This window comes from Carassius carassius, chromosome 42 (genome assembly GCF_963082965.1).
Source record: "Carassius carassius chromosome 42, fCarCar2.1, whole genome shotgun sequence".
In the NCBI taxonomy this organism is placed as follows: domain Eukaryota; kingdom Metazoa; phylum Chordata; class Actinopteri; order Cypriniformes; family Cyprinidae; genus Carassius; species Carassius carassius.
In genome coordinates, this window is record NC_081796.1 from 26,599,902 (window position 1) to 26,619,152 (window position 19,251).

General features: G+C 35.1%; 1 protein-coding gene across 4 annotated transcripts in view; it reads left to right on the forward strand.

Annotated features, from left to right (window-relative positions):
• The window catches only part of LOC132124455 (sodium channel protein type 4 subunit alpha-like), a 156,122-nt gene that overhangs the window by 71,768 nt on the left and 65,103 nt on the right, over positions 1–19,251 (forward strand). For all 4 annotated transcript variants that reach the window (XM_059535461.1, XM_059535459.1, XM_059535458.1 and 1 more), the window contains 7 exons: positions 6–203; positions 1,414–1,587; positions 1,683–2,036; positions 8,044–8,152; positions 13,846–14,084; positions 16,229–16,402; positions 17,689–18,045. In XM_059535461.1, coding sequence (XP_059391444.1) covers positions 6–203; positions 1,414–1,587; positions 1,683–2,036; positions 8,044–8,152; positions 13,846–14,084; positions 16,229–16,402; positions 17,689–18,045 — 1,605 coding nt within the window. The remainder of the gene's footprint in view (positions 1–5; positions 204–1,413; positions 1,588–1,682; positions 2,037–8,043; positions 8,153–13,845; positions 14,085–16,228; positions 16,403–17,688; positions 18,046–19,251) is intronic.

Genomic DNA, 19,251 nt, shown 5'->3' on the forward strand with positions numbered 1-19,251 from the left:
GACAGACGCTGCGCTCGGCTGGAAAAGCGTACATGGTGTTTTTTGTGCTGGTGATCTTCCTGGGCTCCTTTTACCTGGTGAACCTGATCCTGGCTGTGGTGGCAATGGCATACGAAGAGCAGAACCAGGCCACCATCGCAGAAGCCCTTCAGAAAGAGCAAGAGTTTCAGCTCGCCATGGAACAGCTGAAGAAGGAACAGCAGGTGACCACTGAAATCAGCTCTTCGTCTCTACATTTCAGGAAGTGGTGGGAAACTGCAGGAGTTTATGGAAAGCTTATTTAATATTAAATCAAATGGAACATTAAAATACATCAATTTGTTTGCACAGTTAATCTGACATTGTGATATAGCATAGTGCGAAGTATCTAGTCTGTTTTCACAGTGAAGCGCGGCACTGAGTGCATTTACACACGTGCATCTTACAGTACAGTGTTTTTAGTATCTCTCTGTAGTTCTCAGCTCACAGTTAATGCAACAAACCCTCTGCATGTTCATTTGGAAATGTAACATGCTCTAGATTCACTTTATTTACACACTTTATTTGAGGATAGAAGTTTACAGGATTTCACTTATATTCTGCCAAAAAATTTAATTGTACACTTGGAACGTTAAAAGCTCAAGAGTTTGAAAGTGAAGAATTTAAGATATAAATATTAGTATTATTAACTTGTAGAACTTTTAAAATAAGAGATTCATCAGATTCATATTGTTTTTTTACTGTAGAGCTGTACAGCACAAATGCAATATACAAGACTTATGTATTTCTGTCTTAATTTTTTCATAATTAGTTAAAACTAAAACTACTACTACTATTAATAATACTAATAAAATATTAATATTACTAATAATATTAATGTTAATAATTATTATTATTATAGTTGTTTAAATATATATATATATTGTATTTTTTTATAATTTATGATTTTTATTTTATAGTACAGATGTGATTTACAACATTCATTTATATATGTCTTATTTTTAAAAAAAATTAGTTAAAACCAATAATGATTAATATTGTTATTAGTATTATTGTTGTTGTTTTTGTTAGTAATAATAATAATAATAATAATAATAATAATAATAATAATAATAAGACACTATCACAACTAAAAAAAGGTTTGAGTGTCAATTTCTTTCTGCAAAAAAATTGTGCCGGCCTATATAAATATAAAAAAATTAAAACAAAATAAAACACTTTCTAAAAATAAAAGATGAAATGTTTTATCTTGCATGTTATGTGACTAACTGGTGTGTTGTTAAATTATTGAAATATTAACTTAAGTTTTTATATCTTATATATATATATATAAGAGGTTTGGGTGATGAAAAAATGGCAAATCCCTGATTTAATCAATAATGTACAAGAAGTCATGCTACATTGTGATTATAATGACAGCTGTCTGTCTGTCAGGTGGCTCAGAAAGCACAAGAAACCGAGTCCATCTTGACGGCCGACGTGTCTCCGTTCTCCTCACAAGGCAAAGGGAATCTGGACCGGAGGAAAAGCTCGCGGCCGCTGTCCGAAGGAACGGATGACGGAAGCAACGACAAATCAGCCAAGATGGACACTATAGAGGAGATGAAGGTATATTTATCTCCCAAAATCATCAAACTCACCCTCACATTGTTTTATTCCATGGAATTGCCTCCAGTTAAGTCAATTCACCTTTTTTTTACAAGCAAACGCACTCTTTGTTGGTGCGCACTCTCTCCTTACGAGCCCGACGGGAGAGTCAGGTCAGCGTCTTCAACTTCCGGCCGCCGAACAAAGACTCGGAGCTGGATTTCGCTGATGATGAGTTCAGCAATCATGGAGATTCGGACAGCCGTGGTGGGGCGCTGGCTCTGCCCTGGAGCAGGAGACGGACCAGCGCTCAGAGCACCTGCAGCCACAGCTCGCAGTTCTTCTTCCCGAGTCTCAACATCAACGGGAAACTCTTCGTGGCCATTGATCAGAACGGCATCTCGGGCCAGGGCCCGCTGTCTCCGCTGCCACTGCCCACCTGCACCATGGAGAAGGTCAAGGAGGAGAGCGTAAGTGTCTTTGTGCTTCTGATGAAAAACAGCAGGGCTGTAAATTAGAAACAGTATGAGTGTGTGTGTGTGTGTGTGTGTGTGTGTGTGAGTCAGGTACGAGTCACTCGGATCTGTACAGGTGCATAAAAATAAATTTAATAACGTGAAAGATTTTTTTTTTTAAATTCAAAAAGTGAAACTTTCATATAGATTTTAGATTCATTGCATGTAAAGTAAGTCATTTTAACAGTTTTTTTTTGTTTTAATTTTGATGATTAGAGCTTACAGCTCATGAAAGTCAAAATCCAGTTTCGCAAAATATATTCGAATATTTTGCATATTTGAGTTTCATTAAATGACCATCTCTACCGTAGAAATACCAGGTATCTCTTGTTGTTTAAAACCACAATATTTTAACAAATGATAAATATTGCAAATATATCACACTAAACGAAATCGCGAACGAACGAGCAAAAAATATCTCTTACGAACAAATCTTTAACTAATACTAACCAAATAACACAAACGACCTACAAATTAATTCATATCAAATATCAATTGGCTGGACGAGCCCCCATATTTGTCACGACCGGCTCATAGCCGTGACAAATAAGTAAAGGATTTAGGTTGGTTTGGATGCATGAGTATTTATTAACATAAATGAAAGGTTTTAAAAATCATAATCAAACAGAACAGAACAGAACAGAAAACAACCAGGAGCAGACAAGGCTACAACGGCTCCCAAGTCGGGAGCTCTCCGAAGCGCCGCTCACAATCTTCAAGCCTAAGCTTATATACAGGTGGTGTAATCAGTAATCATCCTCCTGATGACCGAGCACAGGTGTAGATCATTCTCCTGATGAAACTGCAGGCTAAACACACCAGACGACAACAGCAGGAAGAGAGACTCGTCACATGGGGAAGACTGCTGACTTGGCATTGGTCCAGAAGAAAATCATTGACACCCTCCACAAATAGGGTAAGTCACAGAAAGATCATTAATGAAAGAGCGGCTGTTCACAGAGTGCTGTATCAAAGCACATTAAATGCAAAGTTGACAGGATGGAAGAAATTGGGAAGGAAAGGGTGCACAGGCAACAGGGATGAGTCTGGAGGACAACTGGAGAGGCACAGAACCCAAGCTGCTTGAAGTCCAGTGTGAAATTTCTGAAGTCAGAGATGATTTGGGGAGCTGTGACATCTGCTGGTGTTGGTCCATTGTGTTTTATCAAGTCCAGAGTCAATGCAGTCATCTACCAGGAGATTTTGGAGCACTTTATGCCTCCATCTGCTGATAAGCTTTATGGAGATGCTGATTTAATTTTGCAGCAGGACACTTGCCCACAGTGCCAAAACCACTTTCAAGTGGTTTGCTGACCATGTGTTTACTGTGCTTGATTGGCCAGCCATCATGCTTGACCTGAACCCCATATTGAATCTATGGTATATTTTCAAGAGAACGATGAGAAACAGTCGATCCAACAATACAGATGAGCTGAAAGCTTCCATGCCATTCCTCACTGATGCTGAAGTTTGTGCTAAAGGAGCCCCGACCAAGAACTGAGTTCATAATTTAACATACTTTAAAGAACTTTTTGATTGATCTTAAGAAATATACTTATATATTGAGATACTGGATTTTCATGAGCTGTAAGATCTAATCATCAAAATTAAAACAAAAAAACTTTTGAAATGCCTTACTTTACTGAACCTTAAGTCTCGTGAAGAAACGCATCAGATACTGATCCTAAATAAATAAAAATTAAAAAAAATAAAATAATTTTTTTTATAAAATTAGTGTAATAAACATAAAAAGTATGTAAATCAGGTATGCCAATAAATTGTTAATTTATTGATAATTAGCAGTAAACACTTTGTCAAAATTTATTTGACAAAATACTATTGTTAGAGTAATAACAAAAATGTATTATTATTCATTATTCATGGAGGTGGATGAGGATATACCCCCTGACAATGTAAAGCGCTTTGAGTGCCTAGAAAAGCACTATATAAATGTAAGGAATTATTATTATTATTATTAATAATAATAATGATAACTTTAATAATAAAACAACAAAACAATAATTATTCTGAATTATAAGTGATTAATAATACTAATAAAAATAACAATAATAATAATTGATAATAACACTTCTTAATTATCAAAAATTGGTCTAATAATTATGTGACCAATAAATTATGAATTATATATTTAAATAATAACTATATTTCAAAAGGTTGGAGTTTTTTTTTTAATGTTTCTTCTGCTCAGCAAGGCTGCATTTATTTGATCAAAAATACAGTAAAAATTCTAAAATTTATTGCAATTTATTTCTGCATAATAAACTATAATTTATTTCTGTGATGCTCCACTGTATTTTCAGCATCATAACTCCAGTATTCAGTGTCACGTGATCTTCAGAAATCATGAAAATATGATGATTTACTGCTCAAGAAATATTTCTGATTATTATCAATGTTGAAAACAATTAAAGGTTTTGAGGAAAAAATAGCATTTATTTGAAACAGAAATCTTCTGTAACATTATAAATGACTTTATTTTATTAATTTATTTTTTTAACATTAAATTATGCAGCTGAACATAAAAATAAATAAATACATATTTCACCTCAAAATGTAAAGCCTTTTTTTTTTTTTTTTTAAGCATGCATATTTTTGGTGTTGTGAAATTGGCATTTATTTATTTACTTATTTTGAAACATGTAAAACATTTTTACAGTAGTGAGAATTTAGTCAAATATGATCGTTTTTGTCAGATACACCTAAGAGCATTGCTGGTTTACAACAGACGTTAAGTCAAGGTTAAGTGTGACATCTCCCAGAAACCCCCTCATCTTCTTAAAGCATGAAATATAAGAGCTCATGTCTCTGAACAGACTGCTGCGCTGTGTTTTACAGTATGTTCATATAGTAGTGAGTTCTTCTATAGCTGCCAGTCACATTGATATCATGCATTATGCTCTTGCCTTCTCTTAGCTGATTTGGACGAGTTATTTTCTTTTATTGGTAGACTGCAAACATGCTGTGTAATGATGAGTGTTGCATAAGAACCTCCACCTCTCTTCTCTTTCCTGCATTTGTAAATGTGTATTAGTCTGTGTGCCAGACAGAATAATTCAGAAACAAACACGCAGGTTATTTTAATGCAATAAGTCTTGGGACCAGCAAACATTATGGATTTTTTATTGTCTAGACATTTTGCATCAGATATTAAGCTGAAAGCAGCCGTAATCTAATGTTTTTTACAGTACAGACATTATTGCAAGGATGCAATGCATTTGACAAAAACCTGTAAGAAAACGTCCAGGTCATATTTCACACCATAAAAAAACAAAAATGTATTAATCATATTTTGAATTGGGGGCAGGGGGGGCATTTGAAAACTGAGTTGCATTATGCCATTATTTATAAGATACAAAATGTTAATGGTAGTAAAAAATAGGCTTTTTCTGAAAGAAATAATATAATACCTTTAAATATGTATACTGTATATTATATATTAAATATATAACAATTTGATTATAATTTATAATTTTATCCAGTATATTATAATTTATTGCTTTTATCCAAAGCAACTTACAAAACAACAACTACAACAACAGTATAGTAATATTTCTTATATTTATTATTTGTTTAATTGGGTATTATCTATTGTTTATGCATTTTTATTTTTTATTTAATAATATTAATAATAATTGGTATTACAATTATTAAACATGTAAAAGCTATTGTTATCAGGTTAAATATAATAAATATTATAATAAAATGTACAATTATTTTATTACAAAATAGAAAAATATAGGAACCTATAATAAAAATAATTAAATATATATATATATATATATATATATATATATATATATATATATATATATATATATATATATATATATATATATATATATATATATATATATATATATATATATATATATACATGTAAAGGAATGATAAATATCTTTAATGCTATTATTATTATTGTTAATATTAAATTAAATTATTTTATTAAAATACAGAAAAATAGATAGAAAATTATATAATGAATAAACACAACTTCGTCTCAGTTGTTTCTCATAAAATAATTTAGTTTTATTGGTGTATTGCAAAAATATAAAGCTATAAAATGAATGCAGAGCAGCTGTAATAATAAAAAAATATTAGTTCATACTGTGATCTTTTGATTTTTGACTTTATTGTAGGCAAATCTGAGTCTAATAAGAGATAAATTAAAGATTTCTGAGATGTCTTTTTCTCATCTGAGATGCAGCAAAGTCTACATTTGCACTTCATTCAATCTCAGTGCTGCCTAGAGAGATATTTTTGATATATTTAAAGTTATTTTCTTTCATAAAGGCTTTTGAAATGAAAAGTATGACGTCCTGCCAGAAATATCTGAATTACTCGGAAAGGAAAGGAGTCTGAAAATGGTCTGGACTGTGTGAAGGAGGCACGGATACCCTGTTGTCTTGACGATGTAGTCATGGTTACATAGCAACAGATGTTGAATAAGAGTCGCAGAGGTGGCGTCTGACACACACACACACACACACACACACACGGCGGTGTTTCCCACTCGTCTGAACAGCAGGAGTTGATGTTCTGGTGGTTCTGCGTCATTCCTTTGATTACCTTCAATCAAAAACACATTATAGAATCAGAGGGTCATTGTTACACACAGACATCATATCACTGACTCGAAGTAAACATCTGACGTTTAGAAAACAAACAGAGAAAGGCATTTGTCAAAAATTAACGCATTTCCCCAAACACCCATTATTACTGAAGACATCTGCTGCTGAGGGTTAATCGTTGCTTTTATTAGGCTTCTGCTTAGCTCTAAACAGAATGGATTTTTAAATGCCATTAGGAGCAGTGTAGATGTGTGGGGGGGGGGGGGTGAGAGTGTGTGAGAGTGTGAGTGTGAGTGTGTGTTTGAGAGTGAGTGTGTATGGGTATGACACAGGTATTACAAGGAGAGGGTGACTTATGAGAACATAACCCATGTCCCCATTTTTCAAAATGCTTATAAATCATACAGAATGAGTTTTTTTTAGTAAAAATGCACAGAGTTTCCTGTGAGGGTTAGGGTTAGGTGTAGGGTTGGTGTAGGGCCATAGAATATACAGTTTGTACATTATAAAAACCATTACACCTATGGGATGAACACACTTTTCACAAAAAGTGTGTGTGTGTGTGTGTGAGAGTGTGAGAGTGTGAGAGTGTGAGTGATTGTGAGTGAGTGTGTGTGATTGTGAGAGAGTGTGTGTGTGTGTGAGAGAGAGAGAGTGTGTGTGTGTGTGTGAGTGTGTGAGTGTGCGAGTGCGAGTGCAGGTGTGCATGTGTGTGTGTGTGAGAGTGTGTGTGAGAGTGTGAGAGAGTGTGGGTGTGTGTGTGTGTGTGTGTGTGAGTGTGCGAGTGCGAGTGCAGGTGTGCATGTGTGTGTGTGAGAGTGTGAGTGTGTGTGAGAGTGTGAGAGAGTGTGGGTGGGTGTGTGTGTGTGTGTGTGTGAGTGTGTGGGTGTGCGAGTGCGAGTGCAGGTGTGCATGTGTGTGTGTGAGAGTGTGAGTGTGTGTGAGAGTGTGAGAGAGTGTGGGTGTGTGTGTGTGTGTGAGTGTGCGAGTGCAGGTGTGCATGTGTGTGTGTGAGAGTGTGAGTGTGTGTGAGAGTGTGAGAGAGTGTGGGTGGGTGTGTGTGTGTGTGTGTGTGAGTGTGTGGGTGTGCGAGTGCGAGTGCAGGTGTGCATGTGTGTGTGTGAGAGTGTGAGTGTGTGTGAGAGTGTGAGAGAGTGTGGGTGTGTGTGTGTGTGTGAGTGTGCGAGTGCAGGTGTGCATGTGTGTGTGTGAGAGTGTGAGTGTGTGTGAGAGTGTGAGAGAGTGTGGGTGTGTGTGTGTGTGTGTGTGTGTGTGAGATTAAAAGTAAAAGAGAGAACAGTTAGTGCTATAAATCTGCTCTTGATTATTTCCTCATGAAGTCATTTAGGTGACTGCTGTTGTTGGTTTTTCAGGGACACAATTCCAGCAATGAGCTGAGCAGTATGCTCCTGCCACAGCTGCCCCAGGAGGGCCGAGACCGGGCCCTGAGCGCCACCAGCTACATCACTGATGCCATGGAAGGTAGGACACAGCGCACACAGCACAGAAACACAACACAACAAAAACAAACCAGCCACAATCACACACGAGCCAGAGACGAGATATTAACCCGGAGACAACTACATATGCATGTAAAATCCACATGCATCTATTCCAGCAAGGTGCGTGCGAGGACAGGAGAAGTGTCTCCATCTGCTCGCAGTTAATATCGTCCCCTGAGACGTCGCTCGCTGTTGTTATTCAGAGGAAAGGTGTAACCCTTCCCACTGCAGCTTCATCATGACACAGCCAGGCTGTGACTTCACCTGAGCAATAAAAGAAGCCAGACTCTTTCCGTTTTAGTGACTAAATAATAGCATAACAGAATGTCCTCGCAGTTTTAAATCTGTTATGGCCATCGGAACAAAGTGTTTCAGGAAACAAATAGTAGAACGCCTGTAGTAGTTTGTGTATAAATAAATCAAATGATGAATTCATTTTCATTGTGCGTGATGTTCCTGCTGGGAAATGTGTAAGGGCTCATTCAGACCATGGACGATAACTATAAGTAACTATGACGCTTTAAATATCGCTCTATGACAACAGAAAGCTCTCAGAACAACTGTAACAATATCAAAGGAACGATAACGTTGGAATAACTTCCAGAGTGATGTTTTTCCATCTGATGAATAATAAAAACATTGACAGCCAATTAGAATCTACCTAAGTTTAACGATATTTGGAGACGACAAAACAACAGCGCACACTAAACCCTACTAAACAGAATGTTGTCGTAAGCCAAAGTGAATGCTAATTATCTTTACAGTTATCGTTAAAGGCCAGTTCACACCAAGGACGACAACTATGACGTTTTAATAATCACTCTAATGGTACGAGAATGGTAAAGTTCACACAGTTATAACGATAACAACGCAGAGGAATGATATCGTTGGAATCACTTTCAGAACGATTTTTCCAGCCAATCAGAATCCACCTGAGTTTAACGAAATTGTATTTTAAAGTGGCAGAAGACAAAACGGCAGTGTGCGTGTTAAAACGGTTCAAATTATTAGAAAAAAAGAACTACACTGTCAAATAAAAATAAAGAAAATAAGAACAAATAATCTAACTACAAGCAACAGCACAAATAAATACAATAGAGCAAAGATAAAGAAAATAAACTTTAAACCTTTTTTTCTTTTTTTAGGTAGGTCTAACAGTTTTTAGGAACAGAAATGTAAAAAAATAATCAAATGAGGAAATAAATTTGCATATTTGATTTTTAAATTAAAGATGATTTCTTATTAAAGTTACAAAAGCTATTCAGTCAATAGCAGTGAGTTATTTCCCTGTCTTTTGTTGTTTGATTAACATTAAAAACTTTAAGACAATGCATGGATACAGTACACTGATACTGTACGTTCAACCACTTTTAGAGTGATTTTTTTTTCAGCTAATGAATAAGAAAAATGTTGACAGCCAATCAGAATCTGTGTAAGAGTGTAATCATTTAAAGTGACAGATAAACAAAATGGTATTGCCCACTGGCATGGACACTAATGTAATTATCTTTGCTAATATAGTTATTATTATAGTTATAGTACTTTTAGCAAAGTAACATGGAAAAACATCAGATCATTGGCGACAAACATCAGGATTCTTCATCAGAAGTCTCTGTCATACAGTTAGTGTGCTCTCCTCAGAGGACATGAAATGTCACCTGTGAATAAAAATGGCCCATATTTTTTAGTCTTTTCTGGAATCCTGATTGGTCAGCACAAAAGTTGCCAACAGAAGAAGGCCTGAGCTCACAGAGTCTGAGTTTAGATCTGCTAGCATAAGAAAAGGCCAATCCTCATTATCACGCATGTGAAAGCTGACACGGCAGGACAGCAGCAGGCCAAATTTACTGTAATGAGCACGCTATGTCAGATGATGCTTACATACGTGTATGATAGATTGCTAGTTACCACTTACCGATTTACTTGTATATAAATATGCTGACACTGGAGTAGCTGTATTGCAAAAGTTCTCTTTACAAAAATGTTACCATGGTAATTATAGTTAACCCTATGGAACGAACACCCTAGGAACCCCCTTGAAACAATCCAGATACACAGCAATCCCCTAGAAATAATGCGGATACCCTAGCAACTCCCTAGAAACAATACAAACACCATATAAACCCCTAAAACAATGCAAACACCTTAACAATCCTCTAGAAACAAGGCACATACCCTAACAACCCCCTAGAAACAGCCCAACACCCTAGCAACCCCCTAGAAACATAACAGACACCATATCAATATTCTAGAAACAACATAGACGCCCTGCTAACTCCCTGGAAACAGCCCAGACAGCATAGCAACCCCCTTAGATACAATACGAACACCCTAGGAACCCCCTTGAAACAATCTAGATACACAACAATCCTCTCAAAATATTGTGGATACCCTAGCAACACCCTAGAAACAATACAAACACCATAGAAACCCCCAAAAACAATGCAGACACCTTAACAATCCTCTAGAAACAAGGCACATACCCTAACAACCCCCTAGAAACAGCCCAACACCCTAGCAACCCCCTAGAAACAATCCAGACACTATAACAGTCTTCTGTTAACAATATAGACGCCTAAACAACTCACTCACAGCCAAGACAGCCTAGCAACCCCCTAGATACAATACGAACACCCTAGGAACCCCCTTGAAACAATCCAGATACACAGCAATCCCCTAGAAATAATGCGGATACCCTAGCAACCCCCTAGAAACAATCCAGACACTATAACAGTCTTCTGTTAACAATATAGACGCCTAAACAACTCACTCACAGCCCAGACAGCCTAGCAACCCCCTACATACAATACGAACACCCTAGGAACCCCCTTGAAACAATCCAGATACACAGCAATCCCCTAGAAATAATGTGGACACCCTAGCAACTCCCTAGAAACAATACAAACACCATAGAAACCCCCAAAAACAATGCAGACACCTTAACAATCCTCTAGAAACAAGGCACATACCCTAACAACCTCCTAGAAACAGTCCAACACCCTAGAAAAACCCTAGAAACAATCCAAACACCATAACAATCTTCTAGAAACAACATAGACACCCTAGCGACTCCCTAGAAACAGCCCAGACAGCCCGAAACACCCTGGCAACACCTTGAAACAATCCAGATACACAGCAATCCCCTAGAAATAATGTGGATAACCAAGCAACCCCCTAAAATGACCCACACAACATAACAATTCACCGGAAACAACGCAGAGAACTTAGCAACCCCCTAGAAAACAACCCAGACACCCTAGGCCATGTCCACAATAATAGGTTTTCGTTTGAAGTTTCGTTTTAAGTTCAATGAAAATGTAGCTTTTGGAAAACGCTCTCCAAAGCAGAAAAATTTAAAAATGCTGTCTTCTCATCGTAGTGTGGACTGTGAAAACGGAGGCTTGTGAAAACGATGACGCAAATTTAGTCATGTGATGCATATTATACCAATAGATATCCATGTTTATACTGGTATTGTGCACGTTATGTGCTATGCACTTTCACACTATTGCTATAGAGGTGTTACTTTTTACACTCTTCATATCACAGTCCTGCAAAGATTTACTTGCGATTGCTATTTGCGTCAAAACATGAGGGCAGTTGCGTTATAGATCAGACATACAATTGTGAGTGTGTGCGACCCGGACGCGTGTGTGAATGGTGAGTTATTTTCGTAAATAAAATAAATCAAATTTCCGGTCAGAAAAACTGCATGAAACCGTCTCATGTCTGTTCCGTGTGTATCATATGCAGTGAACTTTTTTGAGGATTTATGCATGCGCAGAAACCAAATTTAACGTTTTCTGACGTTTCTGTGTAGATGAGACACTTTTGGAAAATACTTGAAAACGATACTGTGGACGGAGAGCGTTTTAAAACGAAAAATCCGTTTTCAAATGTATCCGGATGAATGTAGACGTAGCCCTAGAAACCCCCTAAAACAACCCAGACACCTAGAAACTGCATAAAAATGTTATAAAAATAATTTAGAGCACTAATAATGCCATAGCAACTCCCCACACAACCTAGCAACCACAAAAACATGTTTGTTTGTTTGCTTCTTGCTTGCAGTGATACACATCATGAAAATGCCATATTATAAATTTACTCTAAAATATAATCAACTATCTAGACTGCAAGAGTGCAACATAGTGACTGAAGTTAACATGTCATATAGAGGGGGTCTTTCTTTTTCCAAATAAAGCATGCATGCAAGCAATAAATAAATAAAAATTACAATAATTAAATAAAATGATTATTCACTTTTTATTTCATAATTGAATTAACTGAAATATAACAATTCTCATAGTTTATCATAAGCACTCACAAACCATGCTTCATGTCATCTGCAGTTTAGCTCCTGCTGTGTTAAGGTGAAAGAAGTATTAACTGAATGTCTTTTTGTTGGTCAGTTTCTCTTGTGGATGATGAAATAAAGGCTGACAGGTCGACTTCACCCGCTGTGGTCCATCAGACGACCCCAGCGGCTCATCGCAGGAGTTAGTAGCACATTACTGCCGCGGAGCCAAATCTAGAGCCACAAGATGTCCGTCTCTGTCTCATTTCTCATTAGAACGCTTACAGGTTCCTCCTAAACACGCACCCTCGCTTGTCAAGAGCGATTCAACCTCAGTTGGGTAGAAAAACAACATGCTGACCAATTCATGTGGTGTTTGCTACAAGCCAAGAATTTCAATGCTGAGCTGTAAATTACACTTTTGTCTAAATTAGTTATTAATATTGAACACAAATGCATGGGAGCATTTGTATAGCACTAGCAAAAAAAATGTTATACACAGTCAGACAGCTAAATAGTTTATAAAATCACTTTATCATAATCCACCTCTAATGGATTATGTAAATGTTTTGATTTAATGTATTCCTCCAGACAGGTAAACAGTCCATTCTTACATTACATTGCTTTAATATTATGCATAAAATCCTTCTTAACTGGCAGATATCTGTGAAATAAGTTCTGTGACTCCATTACAGTCTTCAAACAGGAACACGGAGAACCAATCAGAAACACTAGACGCCTGTCAATCATTATACACTTTCAGGCTAGCTGGCTTCGGATTGGCTGACATGACTTTGGAGGGCGGGGTTTACAGATTGTGTACAAAGTGACTGAAGTTAGTGAAAGGGAAAGTGAAAGTGAAGTGACATTCAGCCAAGTATGGTGACCCATACTCAGAATTTGTGCTCTGCATTTAACCCATCCGAAATGCACACACACAGAGCAGTGAACACACACACACACACACACTGTGAGCACACACCCAGAGCAGTGGGCATCATTTATGCTGCGGCGCCCGGGGAGCAGTTGTGGGTTCGATGCCTTGCTCAAGGGCACCTAAGTCGTGGTATTGAAGGTGGAGAGAGAACTGTACATGCACTCCCCCCACCCACAATTCCTGCCGGCCCTCGGACCTTTCGATTGGGAGTCCGACTCTCTAACCATTTGGCCACGACTTCCCTGTGGCTGAAACCTCAAGTTAGAAAACTATAGAACTCAACAGAGTGATCTAAAGGTCTTATAATGAAGCATCAAGGAACAGATATGGTCAGTTCAAGAACCCATACAACCACCAAATGTGGTTCTTGTGAAGAAAACGAAGCTAATGAAGAATGCATGGGTGATTTTCTCTCCCCTGGTTGTTTTTATGCTGACAGAGCTGGAGGAGGCGCAGCAGAAGTGTCACCCGTGCTGGTACGTGTTTGCACACAAGTATCTGGTGTGGACGTGTTCCCCCGACTGGCTGAAGGTGAAGGAGTGGGTGAAGTTCATGGTGAATGATCCGTTCCTGGATCTGACCATCACTATCTGCATCGTTCTCAACACGCTCTTCATGGCTCTGGAACACTATCCCATGACAGACGAGTTCAACCGCATGCTGTCTGTGGGGAACCTGGTGAGCAGCACTTCTGAGTATTTACTGCACTTCTTCCTGTCACTAAAGATGCATTCATATATGCATCTACTGACTTTAACTATAATTATTTGTTTTATTTTGTAACGTTTATTGATATATCGAAATATATCTATTTTAGCATTTAAATATTTGACAATGATTATATTGTTAATCTATTAAAATAAAATATAACAAATATAATTTTTATATTATATTATATTATATTATATTATATTATATTATATTATATTATATTATATTATATTATATTATATTATATTATATTATATTATATTATATTATATTGTATTGTTTAAAAAAATAATTTATGTATATATTTTTTTTAATTGTACATTACCATTTACAAGTTTGGTGGTTGGTAAGATTTTTTTTTTTTACTTACATGAAAAAATTAAAATATATATTTTGTTTAATGAAAATGAAGGATAACTATTAAATTCATTATTTCATATTTAAATGTATGCATTGTTAATTTCAAACTACAGCATTTGAAGTCTTTTTATTTTTATTTTTATCTGTAAAAACGAAACGATGTAAATACAGTCGTAAGATTTTTTTTATGTTTTTGAAAGAAGCCTCTTTTGTTCTATTAAAAGAACATCTCCTGCTCATATTATTTTCTAAAAGAAAAAATATATAAATATTTTTATTTTATTTTACTTTATTTTTTTATTTTATTTTATTTTATTTTATTTTATTTTATTTTATTTTATTTTATTTTATTTTATTTTATTTTATTTTATTTTATTTTATTTTATTTTATGGCAAATATTAGGTGTATGTTTCAGAAATGTGAATGCACCTCTCATCTGCACTCACATTAGCCAAGAATCTACTTCTTTGGCGCGCCAAACATTTCATCTAGCTGTCCCGTTATCAAAATCTGTGTGCCTTTTTATATATTCTTTTATTTATTTAAAATTTTTTGATGGGCTGAAATGTGAGCTGAGGGTGTCTTCATGAGCTTCGCCCTCAAAGAGCCGTAGATGTTCCTCCAGATCTCAGTTTATTGGTTAGATTAAAGAGGTAATTAGACGATGTGAGGCAGAAGCAGAGCTGATCTTCTGCTCTGCTCATCTTCAGGACGTGTTTGAGTGACTCCTCCTGTGTGTTTCCTGTTTCTGTGTCACGTATCACACGCTCGGATCTCAGATACAAGAAACAGAGCAAACAGCTGCTGTAGATACATGCACCTCACAATCATGCCAACAAACTGCCCGTCATTCATAAAGTTCCTCACAAGCCCCGCCCCTTCCGTGTTTGTTTGTTTTTAAACATTTTGCTTAATTAAATATAATTGTATAGTACTCTGAAGTACATAAAAATTAAGTAGAAAATGTAATTAAATAAAACAAAATCAGTGTTATATATAAATTTTATAGTTTTAGTTAGAGATTAAAATGAGCAGGATACAAATCTATATTGTTCGCTAAATATAAGATTACAATTTTTATGTGCTTTTGTCATTTTTAGGAGCATTTGTTTTTTATGAATATTTTTATTTAGGTTTAATACATTTTTAGAATTTTAGAAAATGTATTTAGTTTTATTCATATTGTTTTTCATTTATTCTTTTGTAAATTATTTATAATAGTTTCAGTTATTTATAGTAATAACTCTGCGTAGAGTAAATATACTTACATGAATACATTTTAATATATATTTTGTTTAATGAAAGTGAAGGATGACTATTAAATTCATTATTTCATATTTAAATGTATGCATTGTTAATTTCAAACTACAGCATTTGAAGTCTTTTTGTAGGTAAAAACGAAACAATGTAAATACAGTCATTATTTATATTATGACATTTAAATATTTATTTACATTATACATTTATTTATACATTCACGTGTATATATATATATATATATTTATACATTCAAATGCATATTTTTTTTAATTTTTATACAATGATTTATACGCTCTTTACACTATGTATATGTTTATTTGCATAATGTGCATAAATATAAGCATTCTTGTAGCTCAAGCAGTTCAGCTGGATCTGATTCCCATAGATTGCATTAAAATCTACATTTAGTGAAAGTGGTTTTGGTAAAAGTGTCTATCTGATGCATGCATGTAAATCTTCAGTCTGAAGACGTTGCTACTGTTCTTCTCAGGTGTTCACAGGGATCTTCACAGCGGAGATGGTCCTGAAGATCATCGCTCTGGATCCCTATTATTACTTTCAGCAGGGCTGGAACATCTTTGACAGTCTGATCGTGAGTCTGAGTCTCATGGAGCTGGGTTTGTCCAACGTGGAGGGTTTGTCCGTCCTGCGCTCCTTCAGACTGGTAAAACATGCAAAAAATACTCGCAGAGCTCACAGCTGCTTTCCTTCTTGCATTTGTATTTGTTCATAATTCTTTCAAGACCCTTCATCATACAGTATTTATTGAATGAAAGCCTTAGTTTTGGGGTGCTTATTAATTAAATATAATTGTATAGTACTCTGAAGAGCATAAACATTAAGTAGAAAATGTAAATGAAACAAAATCAGTTTTATATTAAGAGACCAGATCCATTTTGTATTTTTAGTTAGCGATTAAAATAAGCAGGATAAAAATCTATATTGTTCGCTAAATTTAAGATGACATTTTTAATGTTCTTTGGTCATATATTTTATCAATATTTGTATTTCGCTTTGATACATTTTTAGAATTTTAGAAGTTGTATTTAATTTTATTAATAATAATTTTTCATTTATTTTACAAAAAATTACTTGTAATAGTTTCATTTAATAATAGTAATAACTCTGCGTAGAATAAATATACTTACATGAATAAATTAAAATATATATTTAAAAAAAAAATGTCTGTTTTCCTTAATCAGCAGAAAAACGTCCACAAACCCAGCTAAGAAATATAGATTTAAACTATTTTATGATAACGTTCCAATTATTTCTGATGTTTTCTGAACATTCAAAATGTACATTTTTATCTATATAATTATTCTAAGAATGTTTGATTTGATCATTTTGCAAACATTGTGGGGAATGTTACATTTGAATGTTCTCTGAACATTCTGAAATGAGTAGTTACATTTAAAAAATGTTACATCAACATCCAACTGAAAAAAAAAATACATTATTAAAGATTAGATAACTTTGAACAGATGTTACTGGACAAACATTTGCTCATAACTTTAAAAGAATGTTTCTTGTTCGGTGAAGACGTGATTTCTTTTTCTTTTCTTTTTCGATTTATTCAATTTATTCAGCTAATTTTAACATGTATGAATGAATCTGAAGACATAATTTCACATTTTCAATACTTCTTTAAAAGCTTGCTTATTTATTTGTCTTTTATTTTAATAAGTGCATTAAAGCTGATCCATACAGTAGATATACATACTGTATATATACAGTAATGTAAAAAATCTTAATGGATCAAAAAACGTTGTGATCAAGTTTTTACTGATTAGTTTGTAGCTCTGTTTTTGTTTTAACTCAGCATCATCACATGTCATATTCAATCATATTAGGCCTTTTTCACAGACCAACAGGATTTTTCCAGATGCATGACTCTGTGTTATCAGTGTTTTATATTGAATGTCGTTGAAATCAACTCTTCTCCTTCAGCTGCGAGTCTTCAAGCTGGCGAAGTCGTGGCCGACCCTGAACACGCTCATAAAGATCATCGGGAACTCTGTGGGCGCTCTGGGGAACCTGACCCTGGTTCTGGCCATCATCGTCTTCATCTTCGCTGTGGTCGGCATGCAGCTGTTTGGGAAGAACTATGAGTCGTGCGTCTGCAAGATCTCCAGGGACTGTACGCTGCCCCGCTGGCACATGAAGGACTTCTTCCACTCGTTCCTTATCGTTTTCCGGGTCTTGTGCGGAGAGTGGATCGAGACCATGTGGGACTGTATGGAAGTGGCCGGACAGCCGCTCTGCATCCTGGTCTTCATGCTGGTCATGGTCATCGGGAACCTCGTGGTGAGTGCTGGAGCTCTTTTTATTCTCACTGGCTTCATGTTGTGTCTTAAATTTTTTAAGAAAATGAGCTGAACCTTGTGGAAAGATCTTGAGGTGTTTCTTAATTGTCACTGGGTCTCAAAGCAGATTTAAGTTTTTCAGGAAGTAATCTGAAGATATTAAAAAAATTATTGGTTAAAACTAGTAATTGAGAGGTACATTAAATTATTAGAATTTTTCATTTTTAGTAATTTTGTTATGTTTATTTTTATTAGTCTTAGTTCTTTAAAATAAGGCTATATAGTTTTTAAATAAATTTTTAATTCAGTTTTAGTTTTTCGTATCATAGTAAAACAAATTAAACTGTGAATCAAAGTGAGAAAAGTACAAAAGAAAATTCAGTTAACATTTATTTTGTTTAAAGTGAAAAAAAATGTATTGTAATTTTTAATTTTAATTATATATATATATATATATATATATATATATATGTATGTATGTATGTATATATGCATGTATATACTTTAAACAAAATAAATGTTAACTGAAATAAAACTTTATACATTAATAATTGTATTCTAAAATTATATAATTTATATAACTAAAATATTAAATTTTTATATATAATTGTAACATTTTATCAGAATGAAATGATCAAAGGTTTATGTAAAAAAAATTATGTCATCTTCATGGTCCATGTCATTTTTGACCCATGAACAGCTGTTTTTGTTTAGTTTGAAACGAGCAGAGCATGGTCGTTAAGGGTTTGAAATTGCATGTTTATATTGGCTGTTGTTTGAAAAGATCATGTCAGACATGATTCATAAAGCAGTGCTGCTAAAACCTGCATTGTTATTGCTAAGGGTCATATTTGCACTGTCTCTGATTAACGCAGACCATTTACTCTGTTTGAAACAAGCCAGTGCTGATTAAACAGCAAAAACACAAATTGATAAAGTAATTAAAATTATTTCTTTTGATTTGGATGCATACTAACATAATTAATGGGTCATTACACCACGCATGCTTTTATTTAAAAGGCCATTTGTTATTTAGGGGATGGTTTTTAATCAACTTGTGCACTGATTTCCCCTTGAGCATCTGGGGTGAATTGTTCGGCTCAGTGGCTCATGGGTAATTGATCTCAATAACTCGCTAGGTCCTGTGAGGCCCCAAATGTGGGATTGAACCTTTAACATTTGTGTTTTTTTTTATCACACATGCATT